This window comes from Sceloporus occidentalis, unplaced genomic scaffold (genome assembly GCF_023333645.1).
Source record: "Sceloporus occidentalis isolate IW3139 unplaced genomic scaffold, rSceOcc1.0.p SCAF_1, whole genome shotgun sequence".
In the NCBI taxonomy this organism is placed as follows: Eukaryota; Metazoa; Chordata; class Lepidosauria; order Squamata; family Phrynosomatidae; genus Sceloporus; species Sceloporus occidentalis.
Window position 1 is genome coordinate 159,924,101 of NW_028316981.1, and position 18,112 is coordinate 159,942,212.

The following is an 18,112-nucleotide window of genomic DNA, read 5'->3' on the forward strand; positions in this document are numbered from 1 at the left end:
ATCTGAAGGGCTGACTGTATAAGCAGCATTATACATGTTAATTGTTGCTGTTCCAAGAGCTTTCTATATCCCTGTTCCCTCTGCCACAGTATCTGTATTCAGTCATGTATGTGAGATTCTTGACAGATTGTGGTGGGAGAGGGAAAAGAAAATGAGAGAGAGAGTGAGAGCGAGCCTGGCGTGAGATAACGTTATTTGTTAGTGTATGGGACAACTTTGTTAGTGTAATTTGTATCCAGCCTTGCCTCTGGTTAGCTCAAGGTGGTACACATGGCTCTGTTCCTTCCTATTGTGTCTTTCTAACAAGCCTGTAAGGAAAGCGAAAGACCAGGACAAGTTCACTCAGTGAATTTCAGTGGCTCAGTGTGGACTTGAACCTGCATCTCCCAAACCTCTAGCCAACATTATTAATCACTACACCGTGCATTTTCTTTTTATTTAATTACTGGATCAGTTATCCATTTATTGTACAATTGCAGCTCACCCGTGTCCTTACACCAGGGTTGCAGTCTTTCCAGTACCATTCTAGATGGAAGGGATGCTTTCTCTGATTCCTGGAGTTAAATTGGAAAGCAAAGTCCTGTTTCTGCCCAGAAGAGGGCCTTCACCTTGTTCCAATGGTGCGACCCTGTAAAGTCTCTGTGGAATTCAGTGTGTCTCAACGTTCCCTAATCCATTACTGCCCATTAAAACAAGCGGCTCCTTGACCAGCTGAACTTAACCTTTAAAGGTCTGCGATATACATGACATTATCAACTTGCCACAAGGGTTGTTACTCTCTTGGCTTTCATCTTGGCCAAAAACTCCAGTTACATCTCTTCTCTTAAAGGGTGCCTTTCACTATTAAACCTCATGGCATGCTCTCAAGACCTGAGGCTACCTCTCTGGTGCAATCCAGGGGCATCTCAAGAAATTAGAAAATTGCTGGCTGGGTAGGAGGGATGTCTTCCCTTTGAAGTTTATCCTCTGTTGGCATATATGTGTCTGTGTGTACATGTTCATGCAAGAGTATCTGCATGCTAACAGACTACTTGGGTGGACTCAAGCAACGATTATATGATCCATAGTGTTCATATTATCTAGGAAGTGGAACCTTTATCTAAGACATATTTAAAGATATAGCCCTATTAGTTTCTTTCTGCATCAAAAAATACAAAGGAATCCTGTAGCACTTTTGAGGCTAAGTGAAAATAAGCAATGTTCTGATGATGTGGACTGGAACTTTTTACTCTTGAGCATGATGATCTTCACCTACTGTGATATTTGTTTTTGTGAGACCAGGGTTTGAATCCCCACTCAGCCATGGAAACCCACTGGATGACCTTGGGCAAGTCACACTCTCTCAGCCTCAGCTGATAGCAATGACAAGCCCCCTCTGCCAAGAAAACTTGCCAAGAAAACTTTGTGATAATTTACCTTGGGGTCACCATTAGTCAGAAATGACTTGAAGGCATACAACAATAACAACAACATAGTACTAAAGGCATGTAATGACCATTAAAAAAAAGAAACATAAAAAGAGGTTAAAACATCTGTAAAAAGAGATTGCTTCCCCCCTTGACTGTGAACCAGTTTATATGCCTAGTGCCTGATGTGAGCTAAGATAGCTAGAAAGCCATGTGTATTGTCAAAGGTAAATTGGCTTTTCCCATTTGGCCCCTTACCTGTACACAGAGGTCTTCTTATGAGGTCAACTTGAGGCTGTAGATGAGAATGCTGGTTCTTGTGGAGTTCCAGGTCAGGAAAGAGAGAATGGTTTTTCACATCTCCAGCTATTTTAGCAAATAGTGCATAAACACGGAAATGTCCTATATACCCTGAAGGCACCAAACCCTGAAAGCTAAGCAGACTCAGGTCTGGTTGGTAATTGGAAGGAAGTCTGCTGGGTAATACCAAGATACAGTGGGCTGTATTTCAGAAGAGGACAATGACAAACTACTATCTCTGAATATCTTGCCTAGGAAAACCCTGTGAAATTTATGGGATCACCATAAATTGATGGGCAACTTCAAAGGACACACATGCATAAACTCTGTTTTTACCCAGAGAAGAAACATGTTGTGAAGAGTATATGCAGAAGTGTTTGGGTCCTAGCTGTGATTTCTGCAGTGCAAACATCCCCACTCTGTGCAGTAGGGAGAAGCCTCTTGGGGTGGCTGGACCCTATTGTTCCTCCTACGCCTGCTAATTCCATTAACATAAGAACTGTTAGTCCTCTTTTAATGTTAACTAAAAACACATCTTTCTTCTTGACATACATCCCATTTTAAAAAAATAGGAGCAGAGGTTGAAGTTGGAGTGGGTACCCTACATCCATCTACTACAATGCCCATTATTCCAGACCATTGAGCATACTGGTTGAGCCTAGTGGAAGTTGCCATAGCAGTTGGAAGGCACGCCTGGGTTAGGTGGACTTTGGCTTAGGGGTGCTAAGACCTAGGGTGTGTATATGTGTCTGAAAATTAAAATAGCTTCCTGCCCAAGATCTCAAGAAGTTAAAATCAGCGAAAACCCCTTTGTAAGATTTGGAGGGGGGCATTTTTTTTAGGAGTGGGTAGGAGAAATTGGGACTGCTTTCCACTCCTCTCCCAGGAACATTTTGGTCAATTTCCTGCTGTAAAAGTTACTTTTTTGTCACACTTTGGATAAGTGACTGTGTTGGCTAGGCGATTCTGAGAGTTGCAGCAAAAAAAAGTAACTATCCCAAGCTCTATTCCTGCCATGCCATTACGACAGAGTTAAAACACACCTTCACAGCCTCATCTTGGAGGACTTATAAGTGAATATTCAGTAACTGACAGTGTTTCTCCCCTCCCCACTTTTTCTCCTAGAGATGCCCTGTATTCAAACCCAATATGGGACCTTGCTTCAGAGCGGAGGACCCTGCGATCGCTATCCAGCAGACCTCTTGACCTCAGAGCTTGGCAAGCCCACCATGGACCTGGTTAATACAGAGATTACCACTGCCACCACCTCTCTGCCCAGCTTCAGCACCTTCATGGACAATTACACGGGTGAATTTGACGCCTTCCTCTACCAGATCCCAGCTGCCAACCCCACTGCGACCTCCTTCAAGCTGGAAGACTTCCAGGTGTATGGTTGTTATCCAGGCCCTTTCAGCAGCCAACTGGATGAGACCATGTCCTCAAGTGGCTCAGACTATTACGGCAGCCCCTGTTCTGTCCCTTCCCCTTCCACACCAAGCTTCCAGACTTCCCAGGGACCATCTTGGGAGAACTCCTTTGGGGCCTATTCCCCAACACACACCTATGACAACATGAGGCCTTGGGTGACGGCAGCAACGACAACAGAACCTCCCAAAAACAGTTCTACCCAACCTTCGTATTTCTCCTTTAGCCACTCGGCCCACAGTCCCAGTGTGCCTCCCCAGAGTCCCCTGAAGATGCAGCCAGCATCCCACCCACATTTGGTGGACAGTGATGTCTTCTCACTGCCCCAGACCTCCCCTTCTGTCAGTTTTTCACCTTTGCCGCTCAGCCAGGCTTCGCCCATCTTAGATAGCTCTGGCTTGATGGACAATTCCCTCTCACCAACCAAGGCACGCAGCCCTGGATCCAGTGAAGGGCGCTGTGCTGTCTGCGGGGACAATGCTTCATGCCAACACTATGGTGTTCGAACCTGTGAAGGCTGCAAGGGTTTTTTCAAGGTAAGGCCAGCATTTTCCTTTCTCACATAGGCTCTGTACAGACAGGCCAGAATAAAGCTGCTTCGGGTCCCTTTGGAGGTATGCTGTTTAAATGATGCATACGTCCTAAGAGTCTGGAAGCCAGACCAAAGCCACATTCCAGTCCTTGGGACAGGAGTATGGCTTTGGCGCAGCTTTTGGACTCTTAGGATTCATGCATCATTTAAACAGCATACCTCCAAAGTCCCAAAGCAGCTTTATTTTGGCCTGTCTGTACAGGCCCATTAATACCCATAACTGTCATTTCTAAGCCAAGCAAACAAGTTCTAGCCTTCTTTGTGCTTTTGCAGCCAGTGCAAAGAATGCTGGACCATCAAGACCTCCTTTTGTAGAATGAGGTGGGTGGTGGTGATGGTAGTGGTGGATGACTTTGTTGTTGACTGCTCCAAGGATGACTCACTGGCCCCTCTATGAATAAAGAAGCCCATTGTAGAGCTACTTCCCTTTCGAGGGAGGGAGGTGGCAGGGAGAACATTTTGGGGGACTAGAAATTAGCCTTTGGTGAGCTCCAGCAGCCTTGTGATGTTCTCTGTTTCACATAAAGAGTAAGATGCGGATAGTCATTCCACTAGTTAACTGGGGGAGAGGGATCATGTGCCCTCCAAATGAACTGCAACTCCTAGCAACCACTGGCTATATTGGGTAGGACTGCTGAGAACTCTAGTGTGAAAACATGGAGGGCCACACACTTCCTTCCCCAATGTAAATAATTTAAGAGGATATTGGAAAGAAAAAGCAGTACTCTTACAGTTTTCAGAGAGCAGCATGCCATTGTTGTTGTATGCTTTCAAGTTGTTTCCCACTTATGGCAAACTTTTCATGGGGTTTTCTTGGCAAGATTTGTTCAGAGGAGGTTTACCATTTGCCTTCCACTGAGTCTGAGAGCATGCGACTTGCCCAAGGTCACCAGTGGGTTTCATGGCTAGTCTGGGAATTGAACCCTGGTCTCCAGAGTCATAATCCAGCACTCAAACCACTACGTCACGCTGGCTGTCTTGCCAGGAGGTAAACCTGAACATCACTGTGAGGCACAAATAATAATAGATTATTGTAGTTCAGAAGTTTTTGTTCCAAACTCATTCCAATTATGAAGGGAAAGCAGACCTTTTTTGTTGTGGTTCTTCTGGGACTTGCAATCTGACACCACTTGGAGGGCCACAGGATTCCCAGCCAGTATTAGCTGCAGAGAACTCTTTACCTACAATAACTATGAATTTGCCTTCATGGATGGAAATCCTTCCCATTGCAAATGATTAGTATGTTCCGAGATGAAAAGACCCATACCAGCGGTTGCTGATTGTTCTTGTACTTCCAATGTGACCCTTTTTTGTGCTTTTCAGAGGCAGGCAAGAATTGCCCAAATGAAAGAAGTAGAGAGTATTACCTTTTTGGTTCAAAACTTTTTGTATCCTCCCCTGAAGAATCTGAGAGTTGTGGTCCAAAAAAGTAACTTGCTCATCCCATGAAAAATTTACAGCTTACAAATTCTTTTTACCTGCAGGTGTTAGCACTCTCACTAGATGCTTTACAAGGAGTATAAACAGTGTTGTGTAGTGGTTTGAGTGGTGGACTAAGATTCTGGAAAAGAAATCCCTATTCAGCCATGGAAATGTCCTTGATCTTGGGTCAGTCACACACATTCACTATATGAAAGGACGGCAGTGGCAAACCTATTCTGAATAAATCTTGCCAAGAAAACCCCAGGATAGTCTCATTCCAGTGTTGCCATGACTCAGAAATTAATTGAAGGCACACAGCTGCACCAACAAGGATCACTGCGAAGGCCACAAGTATATAATGGTCTAGAGCAGTGGTTCTCAGCCTTTGGTCCTTCAGAATTCTTGGCCATTGGCATTGCTAGCTGAAGTTGAAAGCCAAAAGGCCTGGAGGAACAAAGGTTGAGAACCAGTGATCTAAAGTAGTGCTACTCAAAGTGGTGATCCAGAGACTGGTGCTGTGAAGCTACCTAAAAGGGGGGAAAACAGTTGTGAGCAATGGCCACAAATACAGTACTAGTCTCTGACACACTGGTAAAAACAAGTAATACCCCGTCCTTCACATCAGATAGTCAAAGGGCCCTTTCACACTTATATTTTTGCACTGAAGACATTCAAACCTCATCACTGATTTGACCCCTAATAGAAGTTCTGACTATGTTTGCCACTATCAAAAAGGTCAGTTGGAATTTAACCCACATCACATTCACAATTAGCTTTTGACCGATTCAAAATGGATACTCCATCACGGACAAGTTCGATTGGAGCTGGCATTTTTTAAAAAAAAAAATTGTCAATCTAGTGACGCACATTTTTGTCACTGTGATGTTTTGCAGGTCAAGTCCAACAATAAATTGCATTCCTCTGCTGTATGGAGGAATTTGAAGTGAGCAAACTGCAGAGAATTTTAAAGTGTTTTCATGCATTTTTTGATATGTGTGGAAAGTAATTACACAATTTTTATTTTATTTTTTGATACATTCTCGCATGAGAGCTTGCACTATAGAACTTGCACTATAACACAACAGTTCTTTTTTGGGTACCATGCCCTGAATAAATCCTTGTCGAGAACCCCTGTGAATAGTCCCTCTTGGAGGGAGGAACATTATCTCAGCCTCAGAGGCCAATGCCAGGAACAACTCCTCTCCCTCCAACAACCCCCCCCCCATGCCAGTAATGAACCTCCAGTGCCAGCTACACAAACCCCAGTGCCAGTAACAGAACCTCGGTGGAAGCCATGTAAATGCAACAGTGCACAGAAGCTGTCAAAACATTAAAACAACAACAACAACAAAAAGCTAACAAGCCACACCATGTTCCCAAAAAAACATTATCCAACTTTGGCAACCATGAGCTCTGAGAGGGGAAAAACACAACCAAGACCTGTGGTATGGGATGAGTATGTTCTGCCCCTCTGCCCATTACCCCTCCCTCCTGGGTGCCCAGAATGGGATCAGCAGTGCATCCCCATTGGTGGCTCCCTAAAAAAAACCCTGTGCTTTTGAAAAGATATGGTAAATGACGCGGTTTCAAAAGCATCAGGTTAAGGGGGATTTGCACCACCCCACCGCCCAAAACATTGGGTTGGGAAAGTATGAGTGGCCCGCTTTTAAACTGGTTTCCAAACCGGTTTATAACGTAGTGTGAATGTGGCCTGAAAAGCACTGGTCTAGAGGCCAGTAGCCAGAAAGTGTTCATAAATAGGCTAGGAATCCCTGCAGGACAGCGACCTTACACAGATAGCCACAATATCTTGACATTCTCAAGTTGGATCACTTTTTGGTGAACAGTATGATAGAAAGTATGACACCTGCAATAAAATGTGGTGTGGCTGAGTGCTACTTTAGAGGTTCTAGTTGGTCATGCCCTTTCCAGGATACTCCATTCTATTACTCTTCTTGCTCAGCTTGCCAACTTTCTGGATTTTCTCACCCTTAGGAGTCACTCAACCTTCCCTGCCCACTGAGTGTGCTCACTAAGTTATTTTCGTTTCCCTCTGCCCTGCCAAAAGACTTTTGAAAACCTCAGGATTCCCTCAAACCTATTAATACCTGCATCATGAATGTGGGGCTGCTGTTTTGGCTACAAAAGGACTTAATATTCATATATGTGGGACACAATGCAGCATGCACACTTTTCCATATCTCGATAAGTACAAAGATTAGGCTCTACTTTTTCTTTTCTTTTTCTTTTTTCTTATAAGATTTTTGGATTCTATAATGAAATCTGAAAATTACCAAGAGGCCTGAAAAATTCTTTAGGGGAACCAGATCCTCTGTGTTTATAGCCCTCAGTGTAGATCTCATAGTTGATTTCATACCAAGGAGGACAGGAATCATGATGGAGTTTGTTTGTGAGAATTTAACAACTGCTGTTGTTGTGTGCCTTCAACTTGTTTCAGGCTTATGGCGACACTAAGACAAATGTATCATGTGGTTTTCTTGGCAAGATTTGTTCAGATGAGGTTTGGCATGGCCTTCCTCTGCAGCTGCGAAAGTGTGACTTGCTCATAGTCACCCAGTGGGTTCCTTGGCCAAACAGGGAATCAAACTCTGCTCTCAGAGTCATAGTCAAACACTCAAACCACTACGCCATGCTGACTCTGCTGCTATAACAGTGGACACATTCCTTGTGCTCACTTGTCCAAGAGTTTCCAAATCTGTTCTGCTGGGCAAGTGCTTCTGAAAGGAGGTCCCTTAATCAGCACACATCCCTGTCCCAAAGTGGGGTTTGGGGAAAATGAGAAACAGTGGGAGTAAGAAATACAGATGAGAGAAATCCATCCTTTGTCTCTCATTCAAGCCATGTGCGTGTGCTGGTGAATGCAGATAGAGCTTGACTAGTGAGCACAGTTCATAACTATGTGGTCTTTACATCTTTCAAAAAAAGAGAAGACAGTGCCTGAACCTAATAGCCAGAGCTCAGAACACAGAGAATATTTCTTGAGACGATATGGATACTTGCTCAGTAGTGATTTATTTTTGTGACTCCCTGAATGGCAGCTGTAATTAAGCAAACGTAGGGAATCTTTAGCTCACCTCTGGAATTAAGCCTACTGTTGTTATGTATCTTCCAGTTGTCGCAGTTTGACACTGCTTTAACTGTCATGGCTCAATGCTATGGAATTCTGGGATTTGTAGTTTTGTGAGATATTTAGCCCTCACTGTCAGAGAACTCTGGCACCACCATGAACTACAATCCCAGAATTCCATAGGATGAACAATGACTGTTAAAGCCATGTCAAACTGATTAATTCTGCAGTGTGGCAGTAGACTTAGAGTGACTCTCTCCTAGGGTTATCCTAGTAAAATTTTGTTCAAAGGGCTTTTGCCCTTGCTTTCCTCTGAGGCTGAGGGACTGTGAGTTGCATAAAATCACCCAGTGGATTTCCATGGCTAAGCAGGGATTTGACATGGTGACATTGTTGGAGAACCATGTTGGCTTTGGTGTGACTGTGCGGTATTCAATAATTTAGGCCCAGTACAGACCAGTGCTTTGTGTTGGCCTGGGGCCACTACAGAGCCCTACAGTGTGCCTCAGGTGCCATCTTACTCAGGACACGCAACGATGACGTCCACGCAGCGCAGCAACCAAACAGTGCAGTGCCACACAGGTGTCATTGTTGCACATATGCACGCTAATGGTGCCCTGCGCCGTTGGGAGTGGGTTCTTTTTAAGCCTCACGGAGGCTGCAGCCTCCATTTGGGGCAGAAAGGGATGCCATCTGGCCATCCCTTTCTGCCCATCTGTATCCCCCCTTCAGAATTATATTTCCATTGCTCCTATAAAACATCCAGAAGTAGTTGCCTAGTGAACTTCCTTTAAAATATGTATCTAAATGTAGGCTGAGCTATGGTCTGGACATAAAGCAAATCCATCTCATAGCTGCTTCACCACACATAGATATACATCTGACTTTCATCCTGAACTATGCCTGTTTGTCAATGCAACAGGAGTTGGAATTGTTTTCTCAAATCCTGCCCCTTTCATGGCCACAAAAAATGCCCCCAAATGGAAAATCATGTCCCTAGAAGTCTCCAGAAAACCTTTTGAGAAACTTGAAATAGACTTTCTTCAGAACTGGTGAAATTTGCTACTCACAGCTTACCTTTTTAAATGTGTGCTAGAGAGGGTGAGTGTGTTCAGTTGCATCTGAAAAGATTCAAGTTGTGATACCAACTGTGGACTGGGGAAGGAATTGGTTTGTGGCATTAAGGACTCCCTTTCCAAAGTGTTCAAAAGGAAATGTTATATTAGAAGAGTGGATCATGCATATATCATCATTCAATGACTGTAATGCTGAATAGTTTTAATTGTGAACAGACCATAATAGACATACTACCCCTCCCTAACAGAAGCCATTGACAGTGGTAGTGTTTGAAATGTCCAACTACTGGTAATCACTTGGAAATGAGGGTGTGTGAGCATTGAAATTTGGAACATTTACTTTTTCTTATTACACCTCCCAGAATCTCTTGGGAGTTGTAGCCCTTGGAACTAATTTACCCAGGCCCTGGTAAACATTCATATACCCAAAACCTATTGCTTGTGATTTGAAACAAAAACATTTCTGAAAATGGTTTCAGAAAGGGATGCTTCATTTTCTCTTGTCAAGCTTGATGCCATTTCCATCTTTCATCACCATGTTTCTGTGGTAGTAGAGTAGTATTACCCACATGCAGAAAAGTGCCAGCACAGATGTGTCTGCAAGGTGCACCCACCCACATGGGTAATGAGATTTCTGTCATATGCTTGGGATAATGCCCTTCTGAAATGAGACACCACAGGTTAAAGGAACATGACAAATACATAAATCACTAGGAGGCAGACCTTTGTTTTTCTGTCACCAAGGTTGCAGTGGACTGTCCTGTGGAAGAACACAATAGTTAAACCACCCTTCTTTTGTTCTTACTTGCAGCGCACAGTGCAGAAGAATGCCAAATACATCTGCTTAGCCAACAAAGACTGCCCTGTAGATAAGCGGCGGAGAAACCGGTGCCAGTTCTGTCGTTTCCAAAAGTGCCTTGCTGTGGGAATGGTGAAAGAAGGTGAGGCACATTCCATATCATTAGTTGTCTGCGTCTAGGTTTTCCTTCTGTCTTGAGCAGGTTAAGCAGTAGCTAATGGGTGACTTAAGAGGCTTGTCATACAAGTCTCTTCTCCCACTAGTACAGCGTTGTTTTCGAAAACACTATGCAATCGGGATTGCTCTCTTCCCTGTTCTGGCATTGCAGACTTTATTTGTGCTAAAAGCTTATCACACAACATTTGAGAATACCTCTTCCAAGGCTATCCCTGCTTCTTTTCCTATTTTGGCACACACACACACACACAAAGATTTCCCCCTACAGAAATATAAAATGAAATGAAAACAGCCTTATTTTTAAAAAGACATTTTTTTCCTTATGTGAGGTGGGACTTTTTGATGCTGGATAGGCTTAATTAATCACTTACAGATGAAAGCTAGCAGCTAACATAGCAATTAATTTGTCACTAGAACATCTAAGCCATTCCAAAAGTATACCCACTGACCACCCAAAATCAGCATTAAAGCAGAATCAACTATTGCACTCAAAATCCTAGTAAAACAGTAGAGGAAAAGGAGGCTATTACAGTGGACTCTTGTTATCTGCTGGGGTTTGGTTCCAGGAACCTCCGTGAATAACAAAATCCATGTATGCTCAAGTCCCATTAAATAAAATGGCATAGCAAAATGGTGGCCCTTATATAAAATGGAAAAATCAAAGTTTGTTACTTGAAATTTATACTTTCTTTGAATATTTTCAAGCCATGGATGCTTGAATTTGTGTGTAACAATCCGTTTATAAGGAGGGCCAACTGTAATTGATTTTTGAGTTTAATAATAATAATAATAGTAATAATAATAAAGCTTTCAAAACAGTCTTCCATGGGAGAATAGCAGAAGCGGAGTGATGTTATGGGATAAGCCCCAGTCAAAGGGACTGTTACCCTACTCTAGTTGTGATTTACCTTCCTGGTGTGATAAACTGATAAATTAAACTCCAAAAAAGATGACACCTTTGTAACCTGCATTGGTTATCTAAGGAAGCCAGTTTTCCTAGTTCAGAACTTGCAGCTACTAGAAAGGTGGATATAGTCATAAAGAGGTATTGAAGGAGTGGATGTGCTGGGAATCTATTCTTTAGTTGTAAATTGCCAGCAGGACTAAGTCATCTACTGCTCTGCTGGTGCTAAGCAAAGCAAGAAATGGACACTGGGCCACTCTGTGGCTGAATGCATAGCAAAGGTGAGGATCTGGCCAGTGGCCATTGTAGGCATGGTTGCCACTCTCTTCTGCTGGCCAGCACACTCTCCAACGTGTTTAGCAGGAGGAGGAATTGATATGCTGAGGTATGCAGAACCACGTCAAATAATCAGTAATAAGAAAAGAGAGAAATGATGCAGCTTTGCTCCTTGGAAAGATGGGTTTTCTTCCAATCCCTTCTTCCAGGGAAGACCTGCAAAGAAGTGGAAATATATTACATTGTTTCTTTTGAATATTCTAAAGGTCCTCTTGAAATGGCAAACTCTGTGGCCAGTATCACATTCCTCACACTTCCAAACTGCAGTTATTAAGTACAAAATATGACTGAGCTAGACCATGTAGTACAGAGTGTGTGTGTGTGTGTGTGTGTGTGTGTGTGTGTGTGTAAAACTTGTCAGCATGTGGTAATTAGTCCAACGTCTGCTGCTGCTCCTCTGGCTAGGTTTTACATAGTGTGCCTTGATTAAAAACCTTCCTAAACCACATGCTGCTTCTGTCAGTAGCTCCTGCTTGTTCCTAAGTCTGTTCTCACCTCTCCATTTTTACTTCTCCCTCCCTCTCTTCCCTCAGTGGTGCGGACAGACAGCTTGAAAGGCCGCCGAGGTCGTCTGCCCTCCAAACCAAAACAAGCTCAAGATACTTCTCCGGTCAGCCTCATCTCCTCTCTTGTGAGAGCACACATAGATTCCATACCCAGCGCCACTAAGCTTGACTATTCCAAGGTACTAATCTACCTTCTGAGACAACTGTTGTTGTTAGGTGGGGTTGGAGGAATGTCTTGAACTGATAAAGGGAACAGCATACCAAATGTTTTGGAGGCCAAATCCTAATGCCATTAGTAAGGCAGAGCCCAGACATGGTAAGTTCCAGCGCCTTGCTATGTTTGTCAGCAAAGAGCCCAAGGCGTGTCCTAAGAGAAAGATCTGTTTTCCATAACATTCTGAACATATGCTGGGATACTATTTTTGTCATTGTTAATGGAATGGACTAGTACAGAAGGAAGTATCTTGCCCATGTGCCACTTTGACGGCCAGGCTCATGCCATTGTACCTTAACTGCCCCTGCCATATAATGATTTTCAGTAATGGAAGTGACTAGAATAGATTAAGGCCGATCTGACCAGTAGCATATTTCCAAGTACAGGTCAGACAGATGCTATTGAGAGTCACACGAGTGGACCATGAAGGCACCAGTCTCCACTCTTGGTTTCCTTTCGCATTAGAGAATTTATACTAGCTTGATACCTTTTCAATTCCCATGGCAACACCATGTGGAATCATGGATTTTTAGTTTTAGTTTTAGTTGGTCAGAGGCACTAGAGGAGCTAAAGGCCCTGCTCTCAGATGACAATCTCGAGATTCCATAGGATGTTGCTATGGCAGTTAAAGTGGAATCAGAGAGCTATAACTGTGTAGTGTAAATGGGCCCCTGTTTTTCTTTCCGCATCACTAGCTATTCAGAGACTAGTTTTCAGGTGAGTTGGTGAGCTAATATCCTCTCTGTGTAATCCTTTTGTTTGAGCCAGGATGGGGAACCTGCTACTTCTTAAAATGTTGCTGGGCTTCAGTGCCCATATGCCCCAACTAGCATGACCAACAATATAAAGAGGGCAACAGATCTCTCACTCCCAGTTCAGTCCACCTGAGTTGGTGGTGATCACCACACCATGGGGCAGTCTCAACTTGTTCATGCAGTGGATATATTATTGTTGTTGTTAGTGTTAGACCCACTTTCCCCAAAAACTGGGATTCAAGGCAGCTAAAAAAGGAATTCCTTCAAAATCTGTATCAGTCGGTTTTACTGGAGTATCCCAAGGTCTAGAATTATATAATAAATATTAAACTGTTTCACTTTCTTTATACACTCAAGATATCTTAAAAGATGCTGTTGGTTCAAATCAGGCCAATAGAAGAACCTTTCCCAAATTCTTCTGGGTTTCCTTTCCAAATTGGCTAGTGAGTTGTGAAACTCAAGAAGCAGAGAGAAAGAAAGTAATTCCCCACTACCTGCTGATATGAGATTCTCCTGCATAATGAAGTGAATTTGCTTTCCTTTTGTGCACCTATGTTTGGCTTCCCCTTTTTACTGTATAACAAATTCCAGGAGAATGTGGTCACTCCCACCTAAAGATCCTGTGACTTCCACCCCATTAACCAGATTATCACTGTTGGTTAGGATCTGGCCCCTTTTCTCTCGAACAAAGGAAGCTACCTTATAACCGATCAGTCCACTAGAGTGTCCAACACAGGACTATCAGGTGTGAAATGTCCACAGTATGCCAAACAAAGAAAGATCTTTCCCCACAATTGCTACCTGGCAGTTCAAGAAACTGAACTTCAACCCTTCTGCATATGAAGCATCTGCTTTACCTATGAACAATGGCCCCCTGTTCCTATTTTATTGACAGCCCTATCGAATTTTAACAGTGAATCAAAAGGAAGGCAAATTCATTTCACTCTTTCTTCTCAGTTTTTGGAGGAAAATCTGTGTTGCATCTTTCCTTGGGTTTTATGTACAATGTCCTGGTTGTGCTCAAGAGCCAAGGTACAGAACTTTGTATCTTCCAGACATTTTGGACTACAATTCCTATAATCTCAGGCCATTGCTGGCCAGGTCAAATGGGAGTTGTAATCCCAATTATCTGGAGAACACTCCTATGCAGGAGCCTCTGCTCTGCAGTGGTACTGACTCTAACATAGAACCAGACTACACTTGCAGAGGTCTTGTTGACTACCTGCCAGCTCCAAATCAGCAGTCTAGAAGCAGAGTTGTTCCTGAGCATGAGTCACCTTATGAATTGGAATATATACAGCTTTGATACTCCAGCTAGAACTTTCAGTAGATTTCTTTTAATTTCCCTTCTCTGTAAAGTGAGTGTTGGTGGCTGGAACATTATTGTACTGGTTTCTGTATTTCTGCCTGCCTCCCTGAAAAGAGGCAGGTGACAGAAAGGAAACCCTGATCCTGCCTGTTTTTTTAACAGCTTGCTTGTCTTTGTGCCACCAGTTCCAGGAATCAGCCTCCTACCAGTTTGAGAAGGAAGACTGTGTGGACGTGCAGCAGTTCTATGACCTGTTAACAGGATCAATGGATGTGATTCGGAAATGGGCAGAGAAGATCCAAGGCTTCTTAGAGCTTCCAAAAGAAGATCAAGACCTGCTTCTGGAATCTGCTTTTTTGGAACTCTTCATTCTCCGACTAGCATACAGGTAACATGTGGCACCTCTGTACTCTAAAGTGAACGCTCGCCTTTTTAACCCATAAATCTGGGGTGGGAACTGTGTGACCTTCCAAATGTTGTGGGACTGCAGCCCTCAGCAGTCCTTACTGACATACCCAGTGGTAGGGGATGCCAGGAGTTGCAGTCCAACACCATCTGGGAGGCTGCATGATTCTCACCCCTGAGTTAAATATAGGTTCCAGGTTTTGGAGGGAGGCATGCTATGCATCATCATATGCATGGTGCAAAATGCATATGATCCAGGAATGGGGAAATTGTATTCATCCAGATGATGATGGACTGTAACATCCATAATCCCTGACTGGGGATAATGGAAGTTGGAAGTCCAGCCATATGGAATCAGAGTTGTAAGGGACCACAAGGTCAACTGCATCCAAGCCCCAGCCTTGCAGGAGTGCACAGCTAAAGCCCTCCAGAAAGATGTCCATCCAACCTCTGTTTAAACACTTCCAAAGTTGGAGAGTCCACCACCCTCTGAGGCAAAGAGCTCTTATAGTAAGAACATTCTTCCTATTCTTTAGGTGGAATCTAATTTGAATCCATTGTTTTGTATTTTAGTCTCTGGAGCAACAAAAAAACAAAAAACAAACTCACTCCATTTTCTACATGATATCACTTAAGGTATTTAAAGAGAGCTGTCATATCACCCCTCAGTCTTTTCTCCAAGCTAAATATACTTAGCTCTCTTGCCATGCACACATATAGACCAGAATGACAAAACAAATGCCCAGAGACTGAACTCAGGGCTTTGAGCATGCAGAATGAGTTTTTCAACCATTCACCTGTGGTGGCAGTATGTTTAACTGGAATGCAATGCATGGAAAGGAGTGTTTTGCTGCTCCTCTGGACAGAGGTGAGAAGAAGGGGGATTACTTGAGCCAGCCATGCGCTTACACCCCATGGCTTGTTATCGTCCCTTCACTGGCTGCAGAGGATCCAGTAAATCAGTCTGGAAGGCAGAATTAGTGGGGCTGTTGCAAAATGTTTGGTAAAAGGCTTCACAACTGTAAAGGATGGGGTGGGATATTCAATGGCTTATACTTTGTTTTCCCCATTTATTTCATGGCTTTCCTTCTTGTAAGATGACACTAGGTTTGCAGGGAGGAGAGGAGGGTTCCAAACAAATTTCCTATCAAGCTTTGCCCTGAGTCACCTCCAGTATATCAATGCCATGTTCTACCTTGCAGGTCCAAGCCAGAAGAAGGCAAACTGATCTTCTGCAATGGTGTGGTGCTGCATCGCATGCAATGTGTCCGGGGCTTTGGCGAGTGGATAGACTCTATCATTGAGTTCTCCCAGAACCTTCATCGCATGAACATTGATGTACCCTCTTTCTCCTGTCTTGCAGCACTGGTCATAATCACAGGTAGGTGGAGAGTGGGGTTTCTGGATGGAGTGGACATGCCAGGGGAATGGGGAGGCAGGGCCTAGGAGGTTCCAGCACATAAAGGGTATTTGAGAGAATACAGCTAACTCATGGGAACCTGGAGGCATCCTAGGGTATCCACAGGAGCAGCCAGGTTGTGTGGATGGTGCCTCCAAGCACTTCAGGTCTGGAGATGGTTCTTCTGATGCAGCATTTACAGCCAATGATCAGCTTGAAAACTAGTTGGGCAGGGAGTCATGAATTTTACATTCTAGAGATCTCAGCATCCCTGACTGCTTTAAACTATGGCCTTGGTTGGTTTTCTTTTAATGGCTCCTTTGGTATTCATTTTTCTCTCCCCTCTCTCCCCACACCGGGCCCCATCCACCACTCCTTTGTCTCCCATCCAGACCGCCATGGGCTGAAGGAGCCAAAGAAGGTTGAGGACCTCCAGAACCGCATTGTCAGCTGCCTTAAAGACCACGTGACATCCACCACCAACGAACAGGCCCATCCCAACTGCCTCTCAAAGCTGCTGAGCAAACTCCCTGAGCTCCGCACCCTCTGCACTCAAGGCCTGCAGCGCATCTTCTACCTGAAACTGGAGGACCTGGTGCCCCCACCTCCAATTGTGGATAAAATATTCATGGACACGCTACCTTTCTGAGAAATTGGAAAACTGCCATGAATGGACAATGCTTTCTTTGTCAGGGGGTGTCTTCTTCCTTTCCCCTCCCCCTTTTTGGCTTGATTTGTTTCTCCCACTCCTGCTCTCCTCCAGATGGGGCAAAACTGGAGGAAAGAAATTCCCTGCCATTCAGCATCCTGAGGGGAGATGGTGGGAACATTTCCAGGGACACTTGAGAACGATGTTCAGACTGGAGACTACTAGAGCACCATATGCCCTATCTGTTTCCCCCAAACCCAATATTTAGAGGTTACTGGGACATTCAGAATTGCCATGTAATTCTCTCTGAACTTGGGATAACATCTTGGGTTTGGATTTTTTTTCTTTATTTTTTCTTTTGGAAAAAAAACAAACCCTTATGGGGGGAAATCCCAGTGTGCCTTCTAGAGTTACATGCACAATATCCCTAAATGATGCTGCCTTCCCTATGACCTGCCTGCCAACAGCTCTGCGTGCAGTCTGACACCTTAGATTCTGTACAGTTGTACACAGATCAGCAGTCTGTAATAAGTGTGGAATATGTTGGGTTTTCTGTTTTCCATATTTGTTTTTATATATATATATATACACACACTCACGCACATATATATATAAAATACTGTCAAAGTTCATGATTTTAAAAAGTGGGGAGGGAAGAATTGCCTCCTCTTATTTTTATTCACATAATCAGGCCCTGAGTCTTAGCCCCAGCTAAGAATTCCCTCCCAGGTATGGGAATAGGTCTCTTGCATAGATGCTGCTGCTTGCATCCTGAAAACAGGAGAGAGAGGGAAGTGGTTTTGCCGTACATACGCACGCAACTATTGGACAGCTTGCTGCTGCCCACCTGCTGCTTCATCCGAGGCAGTTGAGTGTTTGTTGGATGTCTGGATTTTTTTGTACAAGTTGTATATAAGACAAACAGCATATTTGCTTTGTAAATACGAATGAAGTAGTGAGTGAATGACTAGATGGATGGATGGATGGATGGCAGAGGTGGTGGGAGGGAGGCTCTTCTGTTTGAGCCATTGACAATCGTGCAATGCCCTATGCCTGCTGGACACCTTCTGCCTTTCTGTGTACATAACTTTGTATTGTAAAGTCCACCAATTTTTTTGACATTTATATTTGTCTATTCTTGCTTTCCAATTTCCAGTATGTGACTTTTTTCCAATTATTAATATATATTTAATATATTGAATTAAAAAAAGTATCCTGATTAGATGTAACTTTCATTCCCACATTGGCATGTGTACTTGATCCTGAGACTTGTTCAAATTCCAGGGCAACCCAAGCTATTTGAAACAGCTTCTGTAGAGAAAATTTCTCTTTCTTTGCTTGTGCTGGGGG

General features: G+C 43.7%; 1 protein-coding gene across 2 annotated transcripts in view; it reads left to right on the forward strand.

Moving 5' to 3' along the window:
* Nucleotides 1-17,976, forward strand: part of LOC149322522 (nuclear receptor subfamily 4 group A member 1-like) — a 50,403-nt gene extending 32,427 nt beyond the window's left edge. For both annotated transcript variants that reach the window (XM_089479088.1, XM_089479096.1), the window contains exons 2-7: nt 2,832-3,667; nt 10,121-10,250; nt 12,059-12,210; nt 14,495-14,697; nt 15,917-16,095; nt 16,506-17,976. In XM_089479088.1, coding sequence (XP_089335214.1) covers nt 2,834-3,667; nt 10,121-10,250; nt 12,059-12,210; nt 14,495-14,697; nt 15,917-16,095; nt 16,506-16,762 — 1,755 coding nt within the window. In that variant the 5' untranslated portion in view covers nt 2,832-2,833 and the 3' untranslated portion in view covers nt 16,763-17,976. The remainder of the gene's footprint in view (nt 1-2,831; nt 3,668-10,120; nt 10,251-12,058; nt 12,211-14,494; nt 14,698-15,916; nt 16,096-16,505) is intronic.
* The last annotated feature ends 136 nt before the right edge of the window (nt 17,977-18,112 follow it).